The sequence below is a fragment of the Oncorhynchus tshawytscha genome, linkage group LG23 (assembly GCF_018296145.1).
Source record: "Oncorhynchus tshawytscha isolate Ot180627B linkage group LG23, Otsh_v2.0, whole genome shotgun sequence".
Lineage (NCBI taxonomy): Eukaryota > Metazoa > Chordata > Actinopteri > Salmoniformes > Salmonidae > Oncorhynchus > Oncorhynchus tshawytscha.
Window position 1 is genome coordinate 8580080 of NC_056451.1, and position 25720 is coordinate 8605799.

The window sequence follows — 25720 nt, forward strand, 5'->3', positions numbered from 1 at the left end:
TGTTTTTTCCCTAACACTACACAGCTGATTCAAATAATCATCAAGCGTTGGTTGTTTGAATCAGCTGCGTAGTGCTGGGCAAAACCCAAAACTTAGACCCCTTGAGGTCCTCAGGACCGAGTTTAGGAAACGTTGATTGGGTAGGGACGTGCCAACAATTCCGGATAGCACTAACCATGTACAGCTCAGCTGCTACGCCAAGACAACCCGTACAGCAGCCCTCCAGTAGAGGGCGACTACAACAACTCGTGTACAGAATGCAACATCATTCAAAGTCAAAGAAGAGGTTTCAGAATTCGGGGAGGGGGGGGACTGACCCTTTTTTTTGTTCCACTGGAGAATCGTTCTTGAACAGTGAGCAGGAGCATAACAGACCGATAAGAAACCATAGCGCCACGGTTAATCTTATCAGGCCAGGTAAAGAGAGGAAAGAAACCCGATGCAAGGTATCGCACAAGAGCCGTTCAGACAGCGATTCTCTGGTCATCAGACAGGCAGTTTTTGTCGTTACAACTCTGCGTGTCTGGGGTACTGGAAGGGAAGGGGGTTTGGCGAGTACGGAGAAGACTACACGCCGAGAGGAGGGGGCTGGAAGTCTGCAACTCTTCCAGCCTGGAAGGGCTGGCGCTGTGGCCATAGAACCCTGGACTGTCTAGTGCCCGCGCGGTTAAGTGGATGGGATGGAGCCGGGACCGTCTGGCGCTGGTATGTCTCTCTCTTCTCTGTCAAGGGTGGAATTTTTGCTTATCTTCAGCTATAGCAGCATATGGTAACATGCAATTGCCCATATTTTTTGAATATCTGGTGCAGCATTCTCTTATGCTAGCTAGCTGGCTGGCTGAAAAACTCGTCCATCACAACGATTGTGGGTTTATTTCAACCATAGCTCGTGGACTATACGAAATTAGTTATCATACCGAGAGACGGGTCTTTTGGTGCACTGAAAATGTCTAGGGTCAGGGGCGGGGGCAGGGGGGCCGTGGGAATCTTTGGCGTGGAGACACGAGGTAAAGCCCGCCTTCACTACTCAGCACCCCTCTCACTCACACACCCCAAATACCAGGCTCTCTGTTTTGGCAGTCTGTCTTCAACATACAGTTTTTGGAATGATAGAAAGGTGCACCGATCCAAATAGAATTTCTTCACACCCTACCAAAATGAATCCACAATGATCTAACTCATGTCTATGTGAACACCCCAATTAGTTATGTTTTTGAATACTGAAATGAGTAGCTATTGGACAACCTCCTTACATTGTGATTATTATTTAGATTAGTACATGCTATAGAAATTAAACCGCCATGGAACCTCCTGTGTCAACATTTTTACATCAAGGTCATTCCAATGTAATGTTCATATTTGGTAATGCTAGAGTTATTTACATCTTAGTAATTTAGCAGACACTTATCCAGAGCGACTTACAGTTTATGTATTCATCTTAAAATAGCTAGGTGGGACAACCACATCTTAGTCATAGTAAGTACATTTTTCCTCAATGAAGTAGTTATCAGCGAAGTCCGTGCTAGTAGGGGTGGCAAGTTAAGTGTCAGTGTTAGTTCACGAAAGGCAAGTTATGGCATATCAAAAAGCATGTGGTGTTTCACTTTTGTTACTTAAAGTGGGCAGACAGCCATACTATTGTAAATATTATGATGACCTGTGATATGCTGTGCTTTAGTCTGGTCTGAATTCCAGTCTGCATAATCAAATCTTTTAGTGACTCCCTAACCAAGTCTGAAGTTGATCACGAACATAGAAGATTTAGTGACCAATGGAATGCGAAAAGTTGATATCACAAAGATTGGTCCCCAGGTGTTAGTGTTAAGTTATGTTAGCTAAAATTCACTGTCATTCAAATGGAGAAGGCCAGTTGTTTGACAGCTTGTTGACACTTAAGTATGGAGTTGTTTGTTTTCAGAGAGGGGGAGGGGGACAAACAGCTAATGACCCCCCCCCAGACCCACCCATCTCCAGAAGTCTTCTTCTCTGACCAAAGCTACATATTCTTTGTTGTGTATCTTTACGCAACTACGTTGACTGACTGGCCTCCAGATATGGGACTAGTAGGATTTTACTGAACCTGTATAGGAAACCATTTACACATTCATATTAGTCAGTTAATCAGCAAAAAAAAATCCACTTTCTTTTGGTATTTGTTTCATTAGTCCACTGTTGATCATATGATACAAAACGCAGCATACTTTGACACTTTCTGTATTTTGAAAGTTCTATATCTAGAAAACTTGATTGATGACATGCAAAACATTTTGGGACTGTATCAACAGTGGATTAATGAAACAAATAGCAAAATATAGTTTGAGTGGTATTTTCCTTTAAAGGTCCAATGCAGCCATTTGATCTCAATATCAAATCATGTCTGCGTAGCAATTAAGTACCTTACTGTGATTGTTTTCAGTTAAAATTGTCAAAAATAAACCAAAATATCTTCTTAGAAAATTGTAATATCTCAAGCAAAAATTTTGCTAGGACTGTCAGAGAGGGGACTAATTGGATGAGCCTAATTGGAAGGATGTATAACCTGAAAAATAGCTGTTATTGGCAGAGAGGACAAACTGTCTTTGTTATTGGCCTATTAGCTTATACCATCTGGGGATGTCACCAGGCAGTCCAAAAAAAACACCCATCCAAACAAGTTGACATTTTCAGACGGCCTTTTCAAACAGCTCTTATACTAAAATGCATTATCATAATTTTCACAGTATTTTTCTTTTCAACCTCCCTGTGGAAATATAAAAAAACACCGGAAAAGCACATGTTTTACTGCAATGCCCCATTTAACAAAGACCCTGTCCTCAAGACTAGAGTTAAGCTACTAGAATGTTTTATACCTGTACCTCAGGACAGCATTTTAATATTTATTTAAACTTAAACCTATAAATGGTTAACTCTTAGCTATATCACCATTCCAGACTGCTATTAGACATGGGATCATCTCTAGTGATGTCAGCAGGGAATAGTGTGTGTAATTCCATGTTTCAATGAAAAAGGACCCTGGCCTAAACCAGACTCCAGGGAGAGACACACACAGTTGACATGGAAAGGGTCCCAGTGCCAGGGAAAGACTGCTATTGTCTGGGGATGTGTGAGCCCTGGCTCCACTTCTCACCATCTGCCTACACTGGGGTGGGGCGGGCTGCCTGTGTGTGTGTGTGTGTCTCTGCAATTGTGCGTGTGTCAGTGTGTTTAGCCTACTCTGTGTCAAGACTGTTGAGACTTATGCCGTAGGCATAACAAACACACCTTCAGTAGAATCTTCCTAGTCTTATGTGGTTTATCATGCCAGATTTGCCAGTCCGTAGTTGGCTGCTTTTTCAAGGCCTAGTGAGCGTATACATCCTTGACTGACTGCTATGCTTGACTACAGGATTTCCAATGCTTGCCTTTTAAACCACAAGCTCGCCGCTCAGCTCAGCTATTGGCCTCACATGTGAGAGAGATTAATGACTGAGGAGGAGGCCGCTTGGACATAATGTGGAAACACTAACGCTGCTTCAGGATGAAAAAGGCCAAGGTCCCCCACACACACACACACACACACACACACACACTACCCCTCCACCCACCCACTGCCCCTCCCGGTTTCCTGATCTCCATGACAATGCCAGTGTTGCTGTGGAGTCTCCATGGTAAGCCTGGGAATGTTGGGGGGGACCCCTGTGTTTGTGTGTGGTAGTGGGGGCTCTCTCTCTCTCCCCAGCCCCCCTATCTGTGTGATGGAGGAGGAGGGCAGCTGGGTCTTTGTTGTGATTGTGAGAGGGCTGTTCTCTGGGGAAGCAGAGGTTAAGACATGGTCTGGACAGGGCTGGGCTGGCCCTTCTCTCGGGCAGGGAGGAAAGCAGGAGTCTCACATTTTACCAGGCCGATCTGAAGTCATACACCTCTCATACTTGTTTTCCTCACTGCAGTTTTTGTATTGTATTCACTCTCCGCTCAATAACAAAGTTTCAAATGATGTTTGACAAGAGGCTAGCAGTAGCATTCATGTCAAATGAAAACATCTCAAATGCAGGCTTTTAGTTGTCTTCTGTGACCGTTGGATTGTATGCCTATGCTAGTGTCGCTAACTAGCTAAGGCACATTTGTGATCATTCCATCTTATGTCGGCAGAGGTCATATGATTATTTTCAATACAAAATCACACTAGAAGCCCTTGTGAGGCTAGCCTACTCCTCCGCTACCTGTTTCTCACCCTGCCTGCATGTTTAAGGAAATGTCTGTATCTTTCTCTGTCTGTCCGGCTTGGTGTATCCAGCGTCGCCCTAATGTATTCTTTTTCTCTCTCTTACCCTTTAATTATCATTGAACCACCAACCACCCCTCTCCCTTCCCTTCTCTTTCGTTCACACCCTCCTTCCTCTCACCCTAATCGCTTTGTTCCTCCTCCCCTCTCTCCCGCTATTCTCTCTCCACATACCCCTATTCCTTATCCCCATATTTTGCGTCACCCAATGACCCCACTCTCTGGCTGTCATCCAATGCCCCCTCTCTGTGGCTGTCACCCAATGCCCCCTCTCTCTGGCTGTCACCCAATGCCCCCTCTCTCTGGCTGTCACCCAATGCCCCCTCTCTCTGGCTGTCACCCAATGCCCCCTCTCTCTGGCTGTCACCCAATGCCCCCTCTCTCTGGCTGTCACCCAATGCCCCCTCTCTCTGGCTGTCACCCAATGCCCCCCTCTCTGGCTGTCACCCAATGCCCCCTCTCTCTGGCCGTCACCCAATGCCCCCTCTCTCTGGCCGTCACCCAATGCCCCCCCTCTCTCTGGCCGTCACCCAATGCCCCCTCTCTCTGGCCGTCACCCAACCGTCACCCAATGCCCCCTCTCTCTGGCCGTCACCCAATGCCCCCTCTCTCTGGCCGTCACCCAATGCCCCCTCTCTCTGGCCGTCACCCAATGCCCCCTCTCTCTGGCCGTCACCCAATGCCCCCTCTCTCTGGCCGTCACCCAATGCCCCCTCTCTCTGGCCGTCACCCAATGCCCATGCTCACTTTCCTTTCCTCATTACTCCATTTATTTCATCTCCCATACCCACATCCCTACCGTTTCTGCCCTTGCCTAAACTTCCAACACCCTTTCCCTAAATTGCCCATGTCTACCACTGCCCCTCCAGTGCCCATGGGGCCCTTCCCCCCACCTCTGCAGCAGGTGTTCCAGGCACCCCGCCGGCCGGGCATGGGCACTGTGGGCAAGCCCATCAAGCTGCTGGCCAACTACTTTGAGGTGGAGATCCCCAAGATGGACGTATTCCACTACGAGGTGGACATCAAGCCTGACAAGTGTCCCCGACGGGTCAACAGGTAGAGTAACGTGTCACCCTACATAGTCTCATGTGCCAGACCTCGTCCCCTGTGGGCAATAGCCTGGGGAGTGAGGTTATCCAACTCAACACCTTTCACCCAGGTGTCCCCTACTATAGGTGATGCAGTGGTCCACTTGATGGCTAACTTTTTCCCAATGTTTTTTTAAGAACCACCATGGACTGTAGAACTGAGCGATAGTCAGAACTTGGAGGACCACACTATGTAGAAGTTTTAGCCTGCAGAGGTCCAACAACTTCTCAAGGTGATTCAGAGAGAGACTCACAGTTCATTAGTGCACCATGACGCTCTAGTCCAGTGTCCACCATTACCTAGCCAGGACATGACTAACGGTCTTCGAGAGATCCCCATTGTAGGGTGGTCATCATTGGCCCAATATATTCTAAACCCGAGACATTGTTTTCAGTGTTTGGCCAATTGAGCTGCCTGCGTTTCTTTCCTCTGATTGATTTGACTGAGGATTTCTTTCAGCTGTTGTACAACCTTATAAAGTGTAACTCCAGCTCTTTTATATCCAACAAAAAACTGGTCCCAGAAGAGAAGCTTCTCTCTTTCGCTCTCATTGACTTGTTTAACAGAGAAGCTGAGTTAAATGTGAAGTTTTTCCTTTGGATGATGAAAATGTACGAAGTATAGACACACCAACACACGTCTTAGAGCTTCGTTCTTACTTAGTAGGAGTTTTTTTCAGACAAAGTGTCCATGCAGGCATGCGAAAGGTCAACCCAACATGACCTCTCCTTTTCAACCCGTCCACTCTACCCCCCCACACTTAGATGAAAGCCAAGGCACCATGTGTTCAGAGGTGCTGTGGCCCCACAGCTACCTCCCCTACCTCCCTTTGTCCTAGGGATTCCCCCACGACCATGAGACATCACTTCTCACCAGCTGTATCCTGCTTGATCCACAACCAATCGAATCGGGTCTTCCCTGCTCCCCAGAAAACACCCATCCTAAATCCAGATTTCTGATAGGATGTTGGGTTTAATTTGGAGCACTACATCTGTTGACAGATGGTAGGCTTTTGTGGTTTTGTCACCTCTGGTGGCCATGATGGTGACCCTGGTGTGTTTGACTCTGTGTCGCCTCCTGCAGGGAAGTGGTGGAATACATGGTGCAGCACTTCAAGCCCCAGCTCTTTGGCGACAGGAAGCCGGTGTACGACGGCAAGAAGAATATCTATACGGTGCTAGCGCTTCCTATTGGAAGTGAGAAGGTAGGCATAAGGGAGAGAAAGTGTGTCCTGTACATTTCAGCAAGTCCCGTTCTACTCCTGTCTATATCCGTTCCATCGATGTAACCTATCTCCCCTCCACCTAAACTCTCCTCCATTCCTCTTTCTCCCTTGAGGTGGACTTTGAGGTGACTATCCCTGGGGAGGGGAAGGATCGTATCTTCAAGGTGTCTATCCGCTTTCTGGCCACGGTGTCATGGCGTCTGCTCCAGGAGACGCTGGTCAGCGGGCGCCTGCAGGTACCCCTGGACTCTGTCCAAGCCCTGGATGTGGCCATGCGCCACCTGGCCTCCATGAGGTACGGTACACTAAGCACACACGTGCATGTATACACACGCACAGACGGGTAGGAGGGTACGCGCACACGCATGCAAACACACACTATGAAAGCAAGGGCAGAGAAGCTTGTGGCTAACTTCAAAGCTAGGATCTATGATGCACAAACAGTCAAACACACACGCCACAGGACAGCACTCTGTGTGCATGTTGTCTTCAAACTAATTGAAAGGCATATGTTTGCCTTGAGGTGTGAATAATTTGTTATTTTAGCAAGACATTCCTGTCAAACTTGTTGAACAGCGATTTAGTTTTAGATTCTATTATATTTACATCTCTAGAGTTGATGAACAGAACAACAGATGCCTGATAGCTGAGAACTGTGTAAAGGTGTCCCATGAACAAAATCTAAAAATCAGACAGTGACTTGGAGGCGTGACTAGATCACAAACGCAAGCTGTTGAATCATTCTATTCGGCTTATGTCTGCAAAGCCTTATAGGTGACACAGAATTACTGGACATTGAATCATGCTGCAGTGCTGAGACTCAAATGAGTCATTCTCCATAACGTCATTTTTTTGTCATCCAGGTACACTCCAGTGGGACGATCATTCTTCTCCCCACCTGAAGGATACTACCATCCTCTGGGTGGGGGGAGGGAAGTGTGGTTTGGTTTCCACCAGTCTGTACGCCCCGCCATGTGGAAGATGATGCTAAATATTGATGGTGAGTCGGCTGAGTCCCACCAGGCAAGATCTACTTCAAGGGTATGAAGTTACAGATCATAAAAAGTTGCATCTACATGATGGAATGAAAATCTCATCTTAGGTATGCTCTTAAAGTTACATTCACAGTGGTCTATGATTTAACATCTGTTTTGTGTTGTGTACAAATTCACTGCAGATCAATGCTTAGAAATGACTTCATTCTATAGTATTGGGTTGTGTTCATTAGTCACCAAACGGAAGAAAACAGACCGAAACAAGCAGGATCTAAGTTGATTTGTCCTACAAGAAACAAATGTTCCTTTTCCTCTGAAACAATTTCTTATATGTTTTCACTTGCATGCCCTAGCGAACACAACATCCACCTCTACGCAGACGACACCATTCTGTATACTTCTGGCCCTTCTTTGGACACTGTGTTAACAACCCTCCAGACGAGCTTCAATGCTATACAACTCTCCTTCCGTGGCCTTCAACTGCTCTTAAATACAAGTAAAACTAAATGCATGCTCTTCAACCGATCACTGCCCGCACCTGCTCGCCCGTCCAGCATCACTACTCGGGACAGTTTTGACTTAGAATATGTGGACAACTACAAATACCTAGGTGTCTGGCTAGACTGTAAACTCTCCTTCCAGGCTCACATTAAGCATCTCCAATCCAAAATGAAATCTAGAATTGGCTTCCTATTTCACAACAAAGCATCCTTCACTCATGCTGCCAAACATACCCTTGTAAAACTGACCATCCTACTGATCCTCGACTTCGGCGATGTCATTTACAAAATACCCTACTCAATATATTGGATGCAGTCTATCACAGTGCCATCTGTTTTGTCACCAAAGCCCCATATACTACCCACCACTGCGACCTGTACGCTCTCGTTGGCTGGCCCTCGCTTCATACTCGCCGCCAAACCCACTGGCTCCAGGTCATCTACAAGAACCTGCTAGGTAAAGCCCCCCTTATCTCAGCTCACTGGTCACCATAGCAGCACCCACCCGTAGCACCCGCTCCAGCAGGTATATCTCACTGGTCACCCCCAAAACCAATTCTTCCTTTGGCTGCCTCTCCTTCCAGTTCTCTGCTGCCAATGACTGGAACGAACTACAAACATCTCTGAAACTGGAAACACTTATCTCCCTCACTAGCTTTAAGCACCAGCTGTCAGAGCAGCTCACAGATTACTACACCTGTACATAGCCCATCTATAATTTAGCCCAAACAACTACCTCTTCCCCTACTGTATTTATTTATTTTGCTCCTTTGCACCCCATTATTTTTATTTCTACTTTGCACATTCTTCCACTGCAAATCTTCCATTCCAGTGTTTTACTTGCTATATTGTATTTACTTTGCCACCATGGCCTTTTTTTTGTGCCTTTACCTCCCTTATCTCACCTCATTTGCTCACATCATAAATAGACTTCTTTTTCTACTGTATTATTGACTGTATGTTTGTTTTACTCCATGTGTAACTCTGTCGTTGTATGTGTCGAACTGCTTTGCTTTATCTTGGCCAGGTCGCAATTGTAAATGAAAACTTGTTCTTAACTTGCCTACCTGGTTAAATAAAAAACAACCCAATGATTAGGAATAACATAATCCTATATCACTGTGCTTCTGTTTCCGCTGCACTTCACTTCCATTGACTGAATGCATTACTTAACTGCTCTCTTTCTCCCTCTAGTGTCTGCCACGGCCTTCTACAAAGCCCAGCCGGTGATCGAGTTCATGTGCGAAGTCCTGGACATCCGCAACATAGACGAGCAACCCAAGACCCTGACCGACTCGCAGAGGGTCCGCTTCACCAAGGAGATCAAAGGTGGGCCGTTGAACAGTGAGTGAGTACCTTCCACACGCCATGCCGCCTGCCCCCCCAGATGATCCCCTCACACCACTCCTCACTCATCTCACCACTCCTTCCTTCCCCACTCACTCCTTCTCCCATCACTCATCCCTTCATCACTCACTCCTTCTCCCATCACTCATCCCTTCATCACTCACTCCTTCTCCCATCACTCATCCCTTCCCCACTCGCTCCTTCTCCCATCACTCATCCCTTCCCCACTCGCTCCTTCTCCCATCACTCATCCCTTCCCCACGCGCTCCTTCTCCCATCACTCATCCCTTCCCCACTCGCTCCTTCTCCCATCACTCATCCCTTCCCCACTCGCTCCTTCTCCCATCACTCATCCCTTCCCCACTCGCTCCTTCTCCCATCACTCATCCCTTCCCCACTCGCTCCTTCTCCCATCACTCATCCCTTCCCCACTCGCTCCTTCTCCCATCACTCATCCCTTCCCACTCGCTCCTTCTCCCATCACTCATCCCTTCCCCACTCGCTCCTTCTCCCATCACTCATCCCTTCATCACTCGCTCCTTCTCCCATCACTCATCCCTTCCCCACTCGCTCCTTCTCCCATCACTCATCCCTTCCCCACTCGCTCCTTCTCCCATCACTCATCCCTTCCCCACTCGCTCCTTCTCCCATCACTCCTTTTCTCCACCTTCTTTTGACATTCATCCTAATGCATCCTTCTCTCTACCATGCCCCCTGTTATTTTCTACCCCAGGGCTCTCCCCAGAATGTTTTCATAGTGTAAAGCTCATCTTCAGTTAGTAGCAATCCTTATCACCTCTGTCAACTCTATCCTCAATTCCTGAATTTCTATAAAACGGCGTGATTGAAAGCAGTATTATACGTTTTCATAAAGAAATACATTTGAAAGTCCACATGATGGCGCTAAAGAGTAAAAAGTGAAAGACTGGTAGAGCACATAGCCTATGGGGAGAACTCTGTCCTTCCCTTCTCCTCCACCCTCTCCCCATCTACGTCTGTCCCTGTGCCGTCACTACTGCTGGCTCTTATCTTTGTGTGTCTGTGCCCTGCTGTCGGTGGGCGTTACCAGGTCTGAAGGTGGAGGTGACTCACTGCGGTCAGATGAAGAGGAAGTACCGCGTCTGCAACGTCACGCGACGCCCCGCCAGCCACCAGACGTGAGTCGCGTCACATGGTTGATCCTACTGATGCTTCCCGGAGAAGGGGTGTTTTGGGTGGATGATATGTCTGAGATAATTCCAATAAAAGTCATGACTAGAGGTCGACCGACTATGATTTTTCAACGCCGATACCTATTATTGCAGGACCAAAAAAAGCCGATACCGATTAATCGGACGATTTGTATTTATTTATTTATAATAATGACAATTAGAACAATACTGAATGAACACTTTTATTTTAACTTAATATAATACATCAATCAAATCAATTTAGCCTCAAATAATGAAGCATGTTCAATTTGGTTTAAATAATGCAAAAACAAAGTGTTGGAGAAGAAAGTAAAAGTGCAATATGTGCCATGTAAAAAAGGTAACGTTTAAGTTCCTTGCTCAGAACATGAGAACATATGAAAGCTGGTGGTTCCTTTTAGGTTGAGGTCATTATAGGAATTATATAGGAATTATAGGACTATTTCTCTCTAATATTTGTATTTCATATACCTTTGACTATTGGATGTTCTTATAGGCACTTTAGTATTGCCAGTGTAACAGTATAGCTTCCGTCCCTCTCCTCGCCCCAACCTTGGCTCGAACCAGGAACACATCGACAACAGCCACCCTCGAAGCATCGTTACCCATCGCTCTACAAAAGCCGCGGCCCTTGCGGAGCAAGGGGAACAACTACTCCATGTCTCAGAGCGAGTGACATTTGAAAAACTATTAGCACGCACCCCGCTAACTTGCTAGCCATTTCACATCGGTTACACCAGCTTGAAGCATTGCGAAGAGCTGCTAGCAAACACTGTAAAGTGCTGTTTGAATGAATGCTTATGAGCCTGCTGCTGCCTACAACCGCTCAGTCAGACTGCTCTGTCAAATATCAAATCATAGACTTAATTTTAACATAATAACACACAGAAATGCGAGCCTTGGGTCATTAATATGGTAAAATCTGGAAACTATAATTTCGAAAATAAAATGTTTATTCTTTCAGTGAAATACGGAACCGTTCCGTATTTTATCTAACATCCCAAAGTGTAACTATTCCTGTTACATTGTACAACCTTCAATGTTATAATTACGTAAAATTCTGGCAAAGTAGTAAGCAACAAGCCAGGCGGCCCAAACTGTTGCATATACCCTGACTCTGCGTGCAATGAACGCAAGAGAAGTGACACAATTTCCCAAGTTAAAATAAATTAATGTTAGCAGGCAATATTAACTAAATATGCAGGTTTAAAAATATATACTTGTGTATTGATTTTAAGAAAGGTTTTGATGTTTATGGTTAGGTACACTGGTGCAACTACAGTGCTTTCATTTCCACGAATGCGCTTGTTAAATCACCCGTTTGGCGAAGTAGGCTGTGATTCAATGATTAATTAACAGGCACCGCATCGATTATATGCAACGCAGGACAAGCTAGATAAACTAGTAATATCATCAACCATGTGTAGTTAACTAGTGATAATGTTAATTGATAACAATAATTGATTGTTTTTTACAAGATACGTTTAATGCTAGCTAGCACCTTACTTTGGCTCCTTGCTGCACTCGCATAACAGGTAGTCAGCCTGCCACGCAGTCTCCTCATGGAGTGCAATGTAATCGGCCATGATCGGTGTCCAGAAATGCCCGATTACCGATTGTTATGAATACTTGAAATCGGCCCTAATTAATCGGCCATTCCGATTAATCGGTCGGCCTGTAGTCATGACCCATAAATCATCGGTGTCAGTTGGGATATTGGTCTTTGATTCTGAGTAAAGATATGGTCCATGACAAGGATGGATGTTTTTTTAATTATCCACCTTTTTTCCTAGCATTTAGTGAAGACACCAGCGCTTTTCTAGAGGCACTTGCACGTGGTGACTATTATCAAGTCGCTGTGTTATTCAGTTTTGACGTCTTTATTACACATTCCCTACCAGGTTTCCCCTGCAGCTTGAGAGCGGACAGACGGTAGAATGTACGGTGGCCCAGTACTTCAAGCAGAAGTACAATCTGCAGCTCAAGTATCCCCACCTGCCCTGCCTCCAGGTTGGTCAGGAGCAGAAGCACACCTACCTGCCCCTGGAGGTGAGAAATATGGGACCGCTGACTCTTCTAGAGTGAATACATTTAATCCAGTCCAGTTGCTTTATGTGTTTGAGATGGAAATTCCTGCTTATATAAAAAGCTCAATGGTTTTTGGTTTTGTTTCGCTGCAGGTGTGTAACATAGTAGCAGGGCAGCGCTGTATCAAGAAACTGACAGATAATCAGACGTCCACTATGATCAAAGCCACGGCTCGCTCTGCACCTGACAGACAGGAGGAGATCAGCCGGCTGGTGAGTGAGTGGCGCCACCTGGTGGCTGGAGGCTGCAATGCGAAACTACCAGCTATGAGCATGAGAATTGTCATTAATGAATTTAACACAAGACCATCCAACAAGGATTAACACACTACTACTAGACTTGAGGGAAAAGACAATACATAGTAAATTACTTCCTATTATTCTCTCCACAGATTAGATGTGAATTGACAGCACAGCAGTGTGGATGTGACATGCAAGAATGTATAACATATCTTATCTGTTGTCCCCGTCTATCCACAGATGAAAAATGCCAACTTCAACCTGGACCCGTACATCCAGGAGTTTGGGATCAAGGTGAAGGATGAGATGGCGGAGGTGACGGGAAGGGTGCTGCCTGCCCCCATCCTACAGTATGGAGGACGGGTAAGAGACATCGCACTTAATAGTACAGCCACATTAAGCATCCTGTCAATTGTGTGTACTTGGTGCAGAAACAAATGTGTCCAGGAAAGTAAATGGAGGAGTAATTAATTTGCTACTCGCATTGGGCTATGTTTTCTTTAGCACAATTTACTGTCCAGATTGTGTGTGTGTGTAATATGTATGTATGTATGTATGTATGTATGTATGTATGTATGTATGTATGTATGTATGTATGTATGTATGTATGTGTGTGTGTGTGTGTGTGTGTGTGTGTGTGTATATCTATCTATCAGGAGTAGCCCACACAGCTACTCACCAGTTGTAGGCTATAGAGTGGTGAGGAGGACTTCACCATTCATTTTCTGGATTCAGGTTCACTCGAACATCGTTTTAAGCTTTATTTTACTATTGTCAGTTTCTGCTAATTTCGGGATTGTATATCGATTCGCTCTCAAATATTTGTCATCTGATGTATTCGTTTTAGTCTCTGAATTGCTCAATCAAACTTTTTGCTGACAGCTTCCTGATACCAGGGTATAAAAACTGCAATTTATGTCCTGAATTAATCGAGTGTGCATGTGCGCCCAGCTATATCCTGCTGGCTAGCTGAACTATGCTGGTTTGTCCTCATTGCCAAACTTCATAAATACTGCACCCTCAACTTCAAAACTCCTTTGCTAGTTATACAATCATGTAACTAAGAAATTAGCTGAAACTGATTTGTTTTGTTGAATAGCGCGAACCAGTCATGACTATCTGTCATAATAAGCTGTGGTGAAGTATCATTGCTACTTAACACTGATCCAAGTTCAGTTTTGAGATCCACCATCATTGACGTAGGTTTAGCAGGACGTTTCTGACGGGTCTTGGAACTGTGACAAGGGGCGGCCTCTCCCCGCTTTGCTTGATGGGATATGTAGTGATTTTGCCAACACGGCCATGTACACAGTCCTGTACCCTTAACTTTTTTTAAATTGACTACTTTTTTTTGTTGCTTAAATCAGACTTTATTAGTTTTATGAGTAATCCAGCAACATCACGAGTTAATTGACACGAGACAACCCAAGAAAATAGCAACTCTCCAGAGCACCAACGGCTACAATGAATGACTAAATTATTTCCAGACACAAAGGGTCCACAGAGTTCCTCCTCACCACTCTATACCAAACCAGGCTTCAGAAGTCAGTCCTCACTATGGTAGATGTGGATTTCACACAGTGCAAACAGCCCTGACATTGATCTGGTTCTGAAGCTTTTGTCTCCCACCTGTTCCACCTCACAGAACCGGGCCATTGCCACGCCCAACCAGGGGGTGTGGGACATGAGGGGAAAGCAGTTCTACAACGGCATTGAGATCAAGGTTTGGGCCATTGCCTGCTTCGCCCCCCAGAAACAGTGTCGGGAGGAGGTGCTCAAGTAAGTGCCCTGCTTGGAGTGGGGGTAGTATGGGAAGTGGCGGCTTAAGTGGAAATCTTCAGGCATCGTATTGGAGATTCCTGTCAGAGTGCAACAGTATTTATCTAAAGATAAAATATGTACTGTTCTTGGCTTTGTTAGGAAGTTTTGTGTGTTAGAGTAGTGTTATTTGTCTTACATTTAGAGCTTTACTTGCTGTGGCATGGGTCTTGTTCATTAGTGCACACTACGGGGAAGTGTTCTAAAACATTTTGCAATTGGAAATGACCATTTCATTGGAGAAGTCCAGATAGTACATCCCTGTTTCAGTCCATTGTCTTCCGTTTGGTGCTTAATCAACACAGCCCCGGGCTCAGCATACAGAACCACCATGTGAACCAGGTTTCTTTCCTAACAAAACATTTTCACCACTCTCCTCAGGAACTTCACAGACCAGCTGCGTAAGATCTCCAAGGATGCTGGGATGCCCATCCAGGGCCAGCCGTGTTTCTGTAAATACGCCCAGGGAGCCGACAGTGTGGAGCCCATGTTCAGGCACCTGAAGAACACCTACTCTGGATTGCAGCTCATCATTGTCATCCTGCCTGGAAAGACCCCCGTCTACGGTAAGATTGGCCTTATTCATGCTGAGTTTGCGTTTGTTTATTCTTGCTCACAGATAAAACTGAAGAAATGCCGAATTTACATTACTAATAATTGCAAAACACTCATTTAAAATACATAACACATAATACGTCACATAAATAGAATATTGAGCAATTGAAAAAAATTGCAGGGCATTTTTCATAATGGAAATTTAAATATTAAAATGTGATTTAAAAAAAAAAAAATGTTTTGGGAGAACCATTTAAGAGCTAGAGTTATTATACAGTCTGATAGCAGAGGGTAGAGGGGCGTTTCGCAGGCGGTTCGTATGGGCAGTTATACAGGACAGTTTGTGGCTGTTTCTCAGGAGCCTGGTGGGGCAGTTACCTCTTTTTGGAGGGAGCAGGTTATTCAGTGGATGGTCAAGAGTGTGCATGTCCTTCACCAGATGCACTGCAGCCTGCTCTCGCCTGCTCTGCAGTGAGGGGAGCTGTGGTTGGACTGCTCCACCTCAGGAAATGATTCTCAAGGCCCTCCTCTGCACCCTGTCTAGTTGCTGAATGATTCACTTACAACATTCTCTTAAGGTCGAATTGTTTAACCAAAATATCAGTTTCCTCAACTTGCTTGACCACCACCCTTACAGAAATATATTTTGTATAATGCATTATCTTTACCTTGACATATTACAGTAACCGAGACCTCTGATACACTGAGTGTTCAAAACATAATGAACACCTGGTCTTTCCATGACATAGACTGACCAGGTGATTCCAGGTGAAAGCTATGATCCCGTATTGATGTCACTTGTTAAATCCACTTAAATCAGTGTAGATGAAAGGGAGGAGACTGGTTAAAGAAGGATGTTTAAGCCTTGAGACAATTGAGACATCGATTGTGTATGTGTGCCATTCAGTGTGAATGTATGGTAGTAGGTGCCAGGCACACTGGTTTGTGTCAAGAACTGCAACGCTGCTGGGTTTTCCACTCTCAGCACTTTAATTTTTTATATTTTTTTTAAATTTGACCATTAAAAACAAAAAACAAAGCTCACATAAAACTTGAAAAAGCCATACATGCACATGAGTAAAATAATCAAGGATAACACACAAAGTCTGGGACTTATTTCCATTGTGGTCCTCTTGAGACAAGATCGAACACTGTTGAACACCGTATGACAGCGAGATAATAAAACGAAGAAGAACATCGATCTCATCATTGCAGTTACTTTGAAGTGTGTGTCATGAATGGTCCACCCTCAAAGATATCCAGCCAACTCGATATTAGGAAGGTGTTCTTGATGTTTTGTACTCCGTTTATAATAGCTTCAGTTTAGCATTCATGGATCTGTACTTAATTTCTGCCTGTTACTGGTTCTGTGTAGCGGAGGTGAAGAGGGTGGGAGATACTCTCCTAGGAATGGCCACTCAGTGTGTCCAGGTGAAGAACGTGGTGAAGACGTCCCCCCAGACCCTCTCCAACCTCTGCCTCAAGATCAATGTCAAGCTGGGGGGAATCAACAATATCCTGGTGCCCCACCAACGGTAAACTTTCACCAACTCTCTCCACTCGGTTGGGTTCGTTTACGGCACACAAAGTCCCTTCCTTTTTCAGTCCGTTTTTGTTCTGTTTGGGACCTAATGGATACGACCTTGGTCTGAATGTGCTCTGGATGGAAACCCATTTATGTATATGAGCACTCTTTAAAACCAGACAAACTCCTGTGAGTTTGACTGAATTTGTCCCTTCTCCCTTCCTGTCTCACAGGTCAGCAGTGTTCCAGGAGCCTGTCATCTTCCTGGGGGCCGATGTAACACACCCCCCTGCTGGAGATGGGAAGAAGCCCTCCATTACTGCTGTAAGGCTGCTTCTACAATACTATCACTACACCATGTTAACACAAATTATTATGTATTAAGAGTACATTGTATTTTAAGAGGGAGGGATGAGGAAGTGGAGAAGGGGAAGAGAGTGGCTCAGTGCTGACTCACTGACAGGGAGGAAATGACGTCACCCCGATCCTCGCTGTCCCACAACCCGGGCCTGGCTGTGGTTGGCTGTGTAGTTGCCAAGCAATCATGGCCGGCTGTTAAGTCACACAGCCCTCTGTGTGCGTCTGTATGTGCTTCTGTGTGTGTGTGTGTGTGTGAGCTTATAGAGGTGGTCAGGAAGGATGACCATTTTTCTCACAATAACAAGCCGTAAGGCTACAAGGTTACTGTTATAGATGCTGACGACACCGCTTCCCACACTGCCTATCCTGTGCCTCTAGAGGATGCTAGTGCTCACATTGTATCATTAGCAAGAGGTGAATCATAGAACACTGAATTAAATATTGATGTTTTGGGTTGTCTATCTGGTCTTTGTTTTTCAGCTCATCTCTGTATTTCCAAAGCTTTTGCTTTTTAGGAGTGGTTTCTGAGTTTTGGGCCTGGATTCACAACGAGTCTCAGAGTAGTAGTGCTGATATAGGATCAGTTGCCTTTTGGCTAATCGTGAATAAGATTACGTGGACAGGAGGACCAGATGATAGAGCATCATTTTTATACGCTTTCTGAATACAGGTCCTAGTCTCTGTCTGTATGGTTAGTCCCCTCATTTCTCTCTTATTCTCACCCCTCTCTCTGTTCTTTCTCTCCCTCGCTCTCTCCAGGTGGTCGGCAGTATGGACGCCCACCCCAGCAGGTACTGTGCCACAGTCCGGGTCCAGAGGCCCAGGCAAGAGATTATCGAAGACCTTTCTTACATGGTCCGAGAGCTGCTGATCCAGTTCTACAAGTCGACCCGCTTCAAGCCCACCAGGATCATCTTCTACAGGGACGGAGTGCCTGAGGGGCAACTGCCGCAGGTACTTACTGGTCTCTGTCATTAGGGGCAAAAATAGTTATCAATAGAGATGGGGATCCATTTTTCATTATTTATAAGTGACAGAGTTGGATTGGCCAGATCACTATATTTTTTCCCCAGCACTTTGACCAAGAGGCCTAGTAGTTTATAGCAGTTAAAAAATGGTACATAGTTCATCTCTGATTAAGTATGATTTGACATTATATAGCATGTGATAATAATGCACAATACTGGGAAGAGTTACAGAAAGAGGTGAGCAATGCAACTACCTCTAAAGATATCAGTTGGACAGATAATGAGTAAATATTTTATTTTTCTGCATAGATACTCCACTACGAGCTTCTGGCCATCAGGGATGCGTGCATCAAGCTGGAGAAGGACTACCAGCCTGGTATCACCTACATCGTGGTCCAGAAGCGCCACCACACACGCCTCTTCTGTGCCGACAAATCTGAGAGAGTGAGTCAACAGTCAGAGCTATTCTAACCATAACTGTATCATGCTTTATAGGTTTCACTCTAGAACAGGGGTCTCAAACTATAGGCGCAAGGGCCAAATGCGGCCTGTGAGCTTATTTGAGGTGGTCTGCGGTTGTAATGTTAGCGTTTGGATTTTAAAATTGTGGTGCTGTATTGTCTTTCCTTTTTCTGTAGATCGGGAAGAGTGGTAACATTCCTGCAGGGACCACAGTGGACACCAGCATCACTCACCCATTTGAGTTTGACTTCTACCTTTGCAGTCACGCGGGTATACAGGTGAGTGGTGAGGTGCTTCCTGCTGCTGTCCAGCTGTGTTTGTCTAACCTGAGCCATTCTAAACCTCCTGGCTCTGGAGTCACATGCAGGTCTTTAACGCTCCTTTGTGGCTCCATGGAGATTTTAATTTGGTTACTTTTATTTATTTAACCATAGAAATCACATTGAGATTTACATCTCCAACAAAACAACATGCATATATTTACACGATACATAACAATGAATGTAAGTTAAAACGGCGTGTATGAAAACTTTAAAAGAGCAGGTTTAAAAACATATAGTTAGGGCCCTGTGTTTTGCACAATCGTGTGACATAGCAAGATTCTATTCTGTGTTTTAATCCTTATTCAGAAATGAGAATTACACCAAAGATTAAACAATTGTCAGAGGCTGGTGCTGGACCATCTGACATGGAAATTTTAAACAAAAGTTTCAAATCCAGGTAAAACACAGGGCCCTAATACTAGTTATTCATGTTTTCAAGTACCCCCCTCGAGTGTTGAAATGGTCTTTCCACTCTGCAGGGGACTAGTCGGCCCTCACATTACTACGTCCTGTGGGACGACAATCGTTTCACCGCCGACGAGCTGCAAATCCTCACTTACCAGCTGTGCCACACCTACGTGCGCTGTACCCGCTCCGTCTCTATCCCCGCGCCAGCCTACTATGCCCGCCTCGTGGCCTTCCGTGCCCGCTACCATCTGGTGGACAAGGAGCATGACAGGTGAGCATGGTGGTCTAGTTAACATTTAGAGGGACGTTACACTTAAATCTGTTGTCAGATGTTGACTTCAAATGTAGTCTAATGTTAAGATGAATTCAAGTTCCATGCCATCGGTTTTGTAGATCCAGCTGTATGCCTCAACCTAAAATGAATGAAAAGGGTAAGCACCATAACATTTCCAGATCTTATTCGGTACTTATTGCGTCCTGTGTCTTTCTGTCCATACTGTAGTGGGGAGGGGAGCCATGTCTCTGGTCAGAGTAACGGTCGGGACCCCCAGGCTCTGGCCAAGGCGGTGCAGATTCACCACGACACGCTGAGGACCATGTACTTCGCCTGAGCACCACACCACCGCCACCACCACTGTCCTTAAGACTCACCACCATCCCTCGGTGAGGGGCCTGGGAACCCACAGGAAACCTTCCACCTTTCCTCCTCCCCCCATGGCTGTGACCACCCACACACTCCACATACCCTCTCATGACTGACCCACCACAGCCAAACCACCCCAGTACCAGAACTATACATCCCTCACCTGATCAACCCAGGCAGACTCTGCAGCGTCCTGCACTACGGTTATTATTATCATTATTGATATTATATGTTTATTTTTTATTTACTTTCCCAGGACTGTGTTTTTATGTTGACTTAAAAACAAAAAGAGGGTATTATTGTATTGTATGCTACCTTCCACACTCCTATGTATGCAATACGGAGGGGAGGAAAACGGGCGCTGAGCTGCCCCGAGACTTTTGACTGCCACCACAATGCTGCCTCTTACCTATCCGCGTGGCGGATGCCAGTGTTCTGTTCCATGCCCCTGGTACAACAGGAGTCATGGGAACCCTGGGCGGGGGAAGGGTGACAAAAAGGACACTTATTATTGTTAACTTTTTATCATGAACTCCATTCTTATGTTGCCGTTTTTTATGGCCTTGATGCGCGCAACGGGACGTATGGTACATTAGCACTTAGAGATTAGCATGTAGTCAACGCCGCTCACCTTGCACCTATATGAAGTGTTTGTCTGTGTGAGACTAGCCCTCTGCTCTTAATTGTGGAAATAGAAAGAGCAGGTGTAGCATGTCGTAGATACATTAGACTAAGTGCTTCTTCACTTCATCTGTGCAGGTTGGGAGTCTCCTCTTAGAATTAGCCAGTAGAGAGAGGTCAATGTAGAAGTTAGAGGGACCATTGCATTGAGTGTATTGAATATACTCACACCCCATGCACCTAAACCAGCATTATTATTATTATTATTATTATTATTATTATCCAGCCTAATGTGATGCTTACCAATGGAAAATGGGCACCTATGTAAACAGGAAGAAGATAATCTTTTGTGTCAGAATGCATTTACTCTACGGAGGAATTACGAGGCACTTTCTTTACCTGATTGGTTTATGTTACTTCAGAATGGGGAGATTTGTCTTCCCTGAGGCTTCACACACAGGCCTACACACACCCCCACCTACCTACCTACATAATACATATTCTCACACCTACAACCTCTCTAAGCTTGCTGAACCAATAGAGTAACAGTAGCAATACAAGGTCTTCATCTTGTCTTTGTAGGTGTGAAAGCTGCAAAAAGACGTGGGCCAGAGAACACTGAATTAAGTGTTTCTCCCTCACTTTTAGCACTTGACTTTGGCTACATGATCATTCTACACATTCTAGGTACACATTCCAACCTATGTCAATGGAGACGATGTACACACCAAAACACTACGTTGACATACACACACACACATACTGTACGCACACACAGCGTCTCTTTTTTAAATATTGTAAATAGCTTGTCCTACCTACAGACATCGACCACAGCATCGTCAACACAAGCACACTCATGCCTCCTCACCCTGTCACATTCTCCTACGGAGTGTGTACCGAGCCGCATGCACTTGCCCCCTTAAAACTCCCACATGAATACTTGCCCCCTCCTTCCAACACCACCACCCATTTCCCCCCTATCCATACCCTGCTCAACCCTCTGCCTCAGCTCCCCTCCTCCCAGCCTAGTGTATGATTCCCCATTGGTGCGCTGTGTGCATGGACAACACAGATAGGGGTTTGCTACACAGGTTATTGGGGGGGTACTTACTCAATATGCTCTGCCTTCACTTCTGATCACTTTGTGACTTTATGAAATGCATGAAACACATTTTTATTATGACTGGGTATTCTGAGCCACCTTAGTTTTCCTAGGAGCTTATTACACTCACTTCTGCCTTTCAGTCATAGCCTTTTGTGTAAACGGTGAACTGAAAGGCTGCTTTTTGTTTTCTGTGTTGTGTTGAGTAGTGTCAGAGTGGATCCTCAAGGTACTATGCGAAAAGTAGTCTGACGACTTTCACTTCTTGGCCTTCAAGCGCCTCCAAACATGTCTGATGGGTTGTAGAGCCCCTTTATGTTGGAAGGGAATGACGATAGAGATTTAATGATATGCCATTTTTGGGGGAATTCATGTTTATGAATTTACGCAATCAAAATGCTTTTGTACACCATTTTACTGACCACACATGTTCCAGGTAATTTGTATATAACCTGTAATGAATTTGGGCTCACCAATGTAGCGGGGCCTTTGCAGTTGGGGTTAGTCCCCCCCCCCAAGCCCCTCTGTGTTCAAATTCAGCTTGGGTAAGCCCAGTGCCACTGATCCAGATGCAGTTCTTATCTTCACTCTGGGAAAAGCATCATGATGAGGACACAAGCGAATCTGCTCCACACTGACTAAGCAATATAAAAGCCACTGATCAAGAACAGTCTTTGTCATAGCACTTCCCATTAGGATGAATGAAAGGAAATGGAAGCAACTTATTTTGGCTCTGTATGGTGTAATAGTATGGGGACTCTGTTGGGGAGGGCTATTTTTGAAAGAAAATACATTTGTTTTTTATTACTCTTGTTGATTGTTGTTGTTCTGACAAACCTAATGGATTTATGGTCAGTCCTGAAAGACCCATGTGTATGCAGGTTTTTATTTTTTATTATGACAGATACCGACACTTCTGTAGCCTAGCCTAAATCACATCATAAAGCTCCAACCACTATCTCTGAAACCTTAATCCATTTAAAATAAATGTACGTCAATCTGTAGAGAGGAAAGGGGAAACATTTTAACATAAGAACTTACATGGTTTCTGTGTTATCTGTAATAGATTTAATTCCCATTGGCTAAAGTCGAAGCACAGAGTTTGTAAACAGAGGCGCAACATCGAGAGACTTGCAGGAATGCTTGCGAAACTGGCCAAGCAGACCAGGCCGGGGTTTGGGGTGAGAAGTCAATGAGAGAAGTGAAAAAAACTTCCTTCGTTGTTAATTTTTCGAAATCTAAAGGCACAAAGTAATTGAACATGTTATTACTCTAACCTCGTGAAAGTGACAAACGGACTCGTTTTCATTTTCGTCAAAAATAACTTATAATGAAGGGGGTGCTTTTTGATTGACGGCGTGCACATGCGCAATTAGCCGCGAGACGACCGTTAGATCCAATAAAGTATTTCTGCGCATGAGCTTAGCTAGCTAACGTGATCGGGGATTTATATTGGAGAAGCAGTTTCTGCCTATCTTCATACTGTTACTGTCTTTGGGCGAAGTGCTTCATTCTGACGTTTCCTATTGAGATAGAACCCACCTCTTCCTGTCGGTGTCAGAGTAGTAACTTCACCATATTTAGTTGGTCAGAGCCCCACAGAGTTGAGCACAGAAAATCTGAAAATCTTAGTCATATCGGCGAATGCAACCGGGAGTTGACAGCCTAGAAACAGCGAGACTGGCCGCTGTTGGAGAGTGACATCAGTGGAAACAAGGCTGCACATCAACACGGGTGCAAGCTGCCTATCGACAGCAGACTTTGAGTGTTAAGTAGCTGTTCAATTGTCGGATGAGAATTCTAACTAGTAGTCGAAGATGGCTAGCTAGTTTATTATCGCCCAGCCTTAAACTCGATTTCTGCTGTACGTAAAACCGAATTTATCCGATTTTTACAACGCGAACTGGTAAGAAACTAAAGAGCCCAGTGAATCTGCAATTATGATATCTTGACAAGTGTCAGTTAGCTATGTTTTTCTCAATCCATTTGCTAATCTAGCTAGTTGCTAGCTAGTTTATCAGCGTCGTTGAAGCTCGAGCGAGTATCGCCGTGGCAGTGAAATCTGATTGGATACCTTGATCGTGTGAACAACTTGCAGACGCTGGGACACGGAAGACCCTCGTCCAAAGGGACTGGAACAGGGGCTCGTTTGACAGTGAGTGGAGAGGAGAACTCTGGGGAACCCGTAACTACTCGGCTGCATCGCCTGTGAGGCGTTGAACTGCCGATAAACCAGATTGAACCAAGCAGATTGAACCAAGCAAGAGTTCCACGTTTGACATCTGTGATCCGGGGAGTAAACCGGGCAGGGACCTCATGAATGGAAATCGGAACTACAGGTAACTAATTGGTTGTTTTTGCTCTTATGCCAGAATTATCTACTAAATTGTTGCATGTGATGTTTCCCAACACTGACATTGCAACACAAGCAATCAACCTTCCTGCACAGTAAGTTGAAATGGAATTGTATTTAACTTCTGGCTTCACAGACTGTTTTTGTTAAATACAATTGAAAGTAGAGGTCGACCAAATTATGATTTGTTTAACACAGATACCGATTTATTGGAGGACCAAAAAAAGCCTATACCGGTTAATATATGATGATTATTTATCATAGGTGATTATTAGGTGACCGTGATGGCTTGAGGGCCAGATTTAGCAAGGACACCAGGGTTAACACCCCTACGATAAGTGCCATGGGATCTTTAATGACCTCAGAGTCAGGACACCCGTTTAATGTCCCATCCGAAAGACTGCACCCTACACAGGGTAGTGGGGCATTGGGATATTTTTTGGAAAATATATTTTCAGAGGAAAGAGTGCCTCCTACTGGCCCTCCAACAACAATTCCAGCAGCATCTGTTCTCCCATCCAGGGACTGACAAAGGACCAACCCTGCTTAGCTTCAGAAGCAATTTCAGAAGCAATTTCATAGACCTTTGACTATAGGATGTTCTTATAGGCATTTTAGGATTGCCAGCCTAATCTCGGGAGTTGATATGCTTGAAGTCATAAACAGCGCTGTGCTTCAAGCATTGCTAAGAGCTGCTGGCAAACACTGTAAAGTGCTGTTTGGATGAATGCTTAGAGCCTGCTGCTGCCTACAACCGCTCAGTCAGACTGCTCTGTCAAATATCAAATCATAGACTTAATTATAATAAACACAGAAATACAAGCCTTAGGTCATTGTTATGGTCTAATCGGAAAAAAAAAAACTTTTATTCTTTAAGTGAAATACGGAATCATTCTGTATTTTATCGAAGGGGTGGCAACCTTAAGTCTAAATATTGCTGTTACATTGCACAACCTTCAATGTTATGTCATAATTATGTAAAATTCCAGCAAATTAATTACAGTCTTTGTTAGGAAGAAATGGTCTTCACACAGTACTCAACGAGCCAGGCGACCCCAAACTGCTGCATATACCCTGACTCTGAACGCAAGAGAAGTGACACAATATCAGGCACCACATTTATTATATGCAATGCAGGACAAGCTAGTTAAACTAGTAATATCATCAACCATGTGTAGTTAACCACTGATTATGTTAAGATTGATTGTTTTTTTATAAGGTAAGTTTAATGCTAGCTAGCAACTTACCTTGGCTCCTTGCTGCCTGCACTCACAAAACAGGTGGTCAGCCTGCCACACAGTCTCCTCGTGGATTGCAATATAATCAGCTTGCAAAAATGCAGATGACCGCTTATGAAAACTTGAAATCGGCCCTAATTAATCGGCCATTGTGATTAATCGGTCAACATCTAATTGAAAGCAATGCTAGTGCATGTAAATACACCCATTGTTGCTAAAAACACCTAGGTAAATTCATGAATGGCTACTATTTGTTTAACTGTAGCTAGGGGAGTTCCTCAACAGTTGTCTGTTGGCCATGTGTGAGTCACAGGTGAAATGTAATTCAATACATACACAATGTGGGAGTACAGTGTCTTTGATGAAGTCTTGTAGTTAGGTTATTCATAAGTGGAGCAATGCTATGAAAT

The 25720-nt window shown here is 44.8% G+C and overlaps 2 protein-coding genes across 13 annotated transcripts in view; both read left to right on the forward strand.

Annotated features, from left to right (window-relative positions):
- Positions 1–280: 280 nt before the first annotated feature.
- On the forward strand, positions 281–22531 carry LOC112223045 (protein argonaute-1). 10 transcript variants are annotated; one of them, XM_024385992.2, is made up of 19 exons: positions 281–705; positions 5131–5317; positions 6434–6554; positions 6689–6870; positions 7439–7575; positions 9265–9399; positions 10487–10574; positions 12509–12656; positions 12788–12907; positions 13175–13297; positions 14580–14713; positions 15134–15318; positions 16683–16842; positions 17066–17156; positions 17952–18146; positions 18470–18604; positions 18799–18900; positions 19425–19624; positions 19856–22531. In XM_024385992.2, the coding sequence occupies exons 1-19, from the start codon at positions 681–683 to the stop codon at positions 19962–19964; spliced, it is 2577 nt and encodes an 858-aa protein (XP_024241760.1). In that variant the 5' UTR covers positions 281–680; the 3' UTR covers positions 19965–22531. The 10 variants fall into 10 exon arrangements, with proteins under 10 accessions (XP_024241760.1, XP_024241759.1, XP_024241751.2 ...); XM_024385991.2 differs by having other exon boundaries at positions 568–705; positions 9265–9418; positions 10470–10574; positions 14550–14713; positions 19853–22531; XM_024385983.2 differs by lacking the exon at positions 281–705 and having other exon boundaries at positions 4901–5317; positions 9265–9418; positions 10470–10574; positions 14550–14713; positions 19853–22531.
- A 614-nt stretch (positions 22532–23145) lies between these two features.
- Positions 23146–25720, forward strand: part of LOC112223047 (protein argonaute-3) — a 41882-nt gene continuing 39307 nt past the window's right edge. For 2 of the 3 annotated variants that reach the window (XM_024385993.2, XM_024385996.2), the window contains exon 1: positions 23146–24058. In XM_024385993.2, the coding sequence (XP_024241761.1) occupies positions 24040–24058 (19 nt within the window). In that variant the 5' untranslated portion in view covers positions 23146–24039. The remainder of the gene's footprint in view (positions 24059–25720) is intronic. The other variant, XM_024385995.2, reaches the window with a different exon arrangement.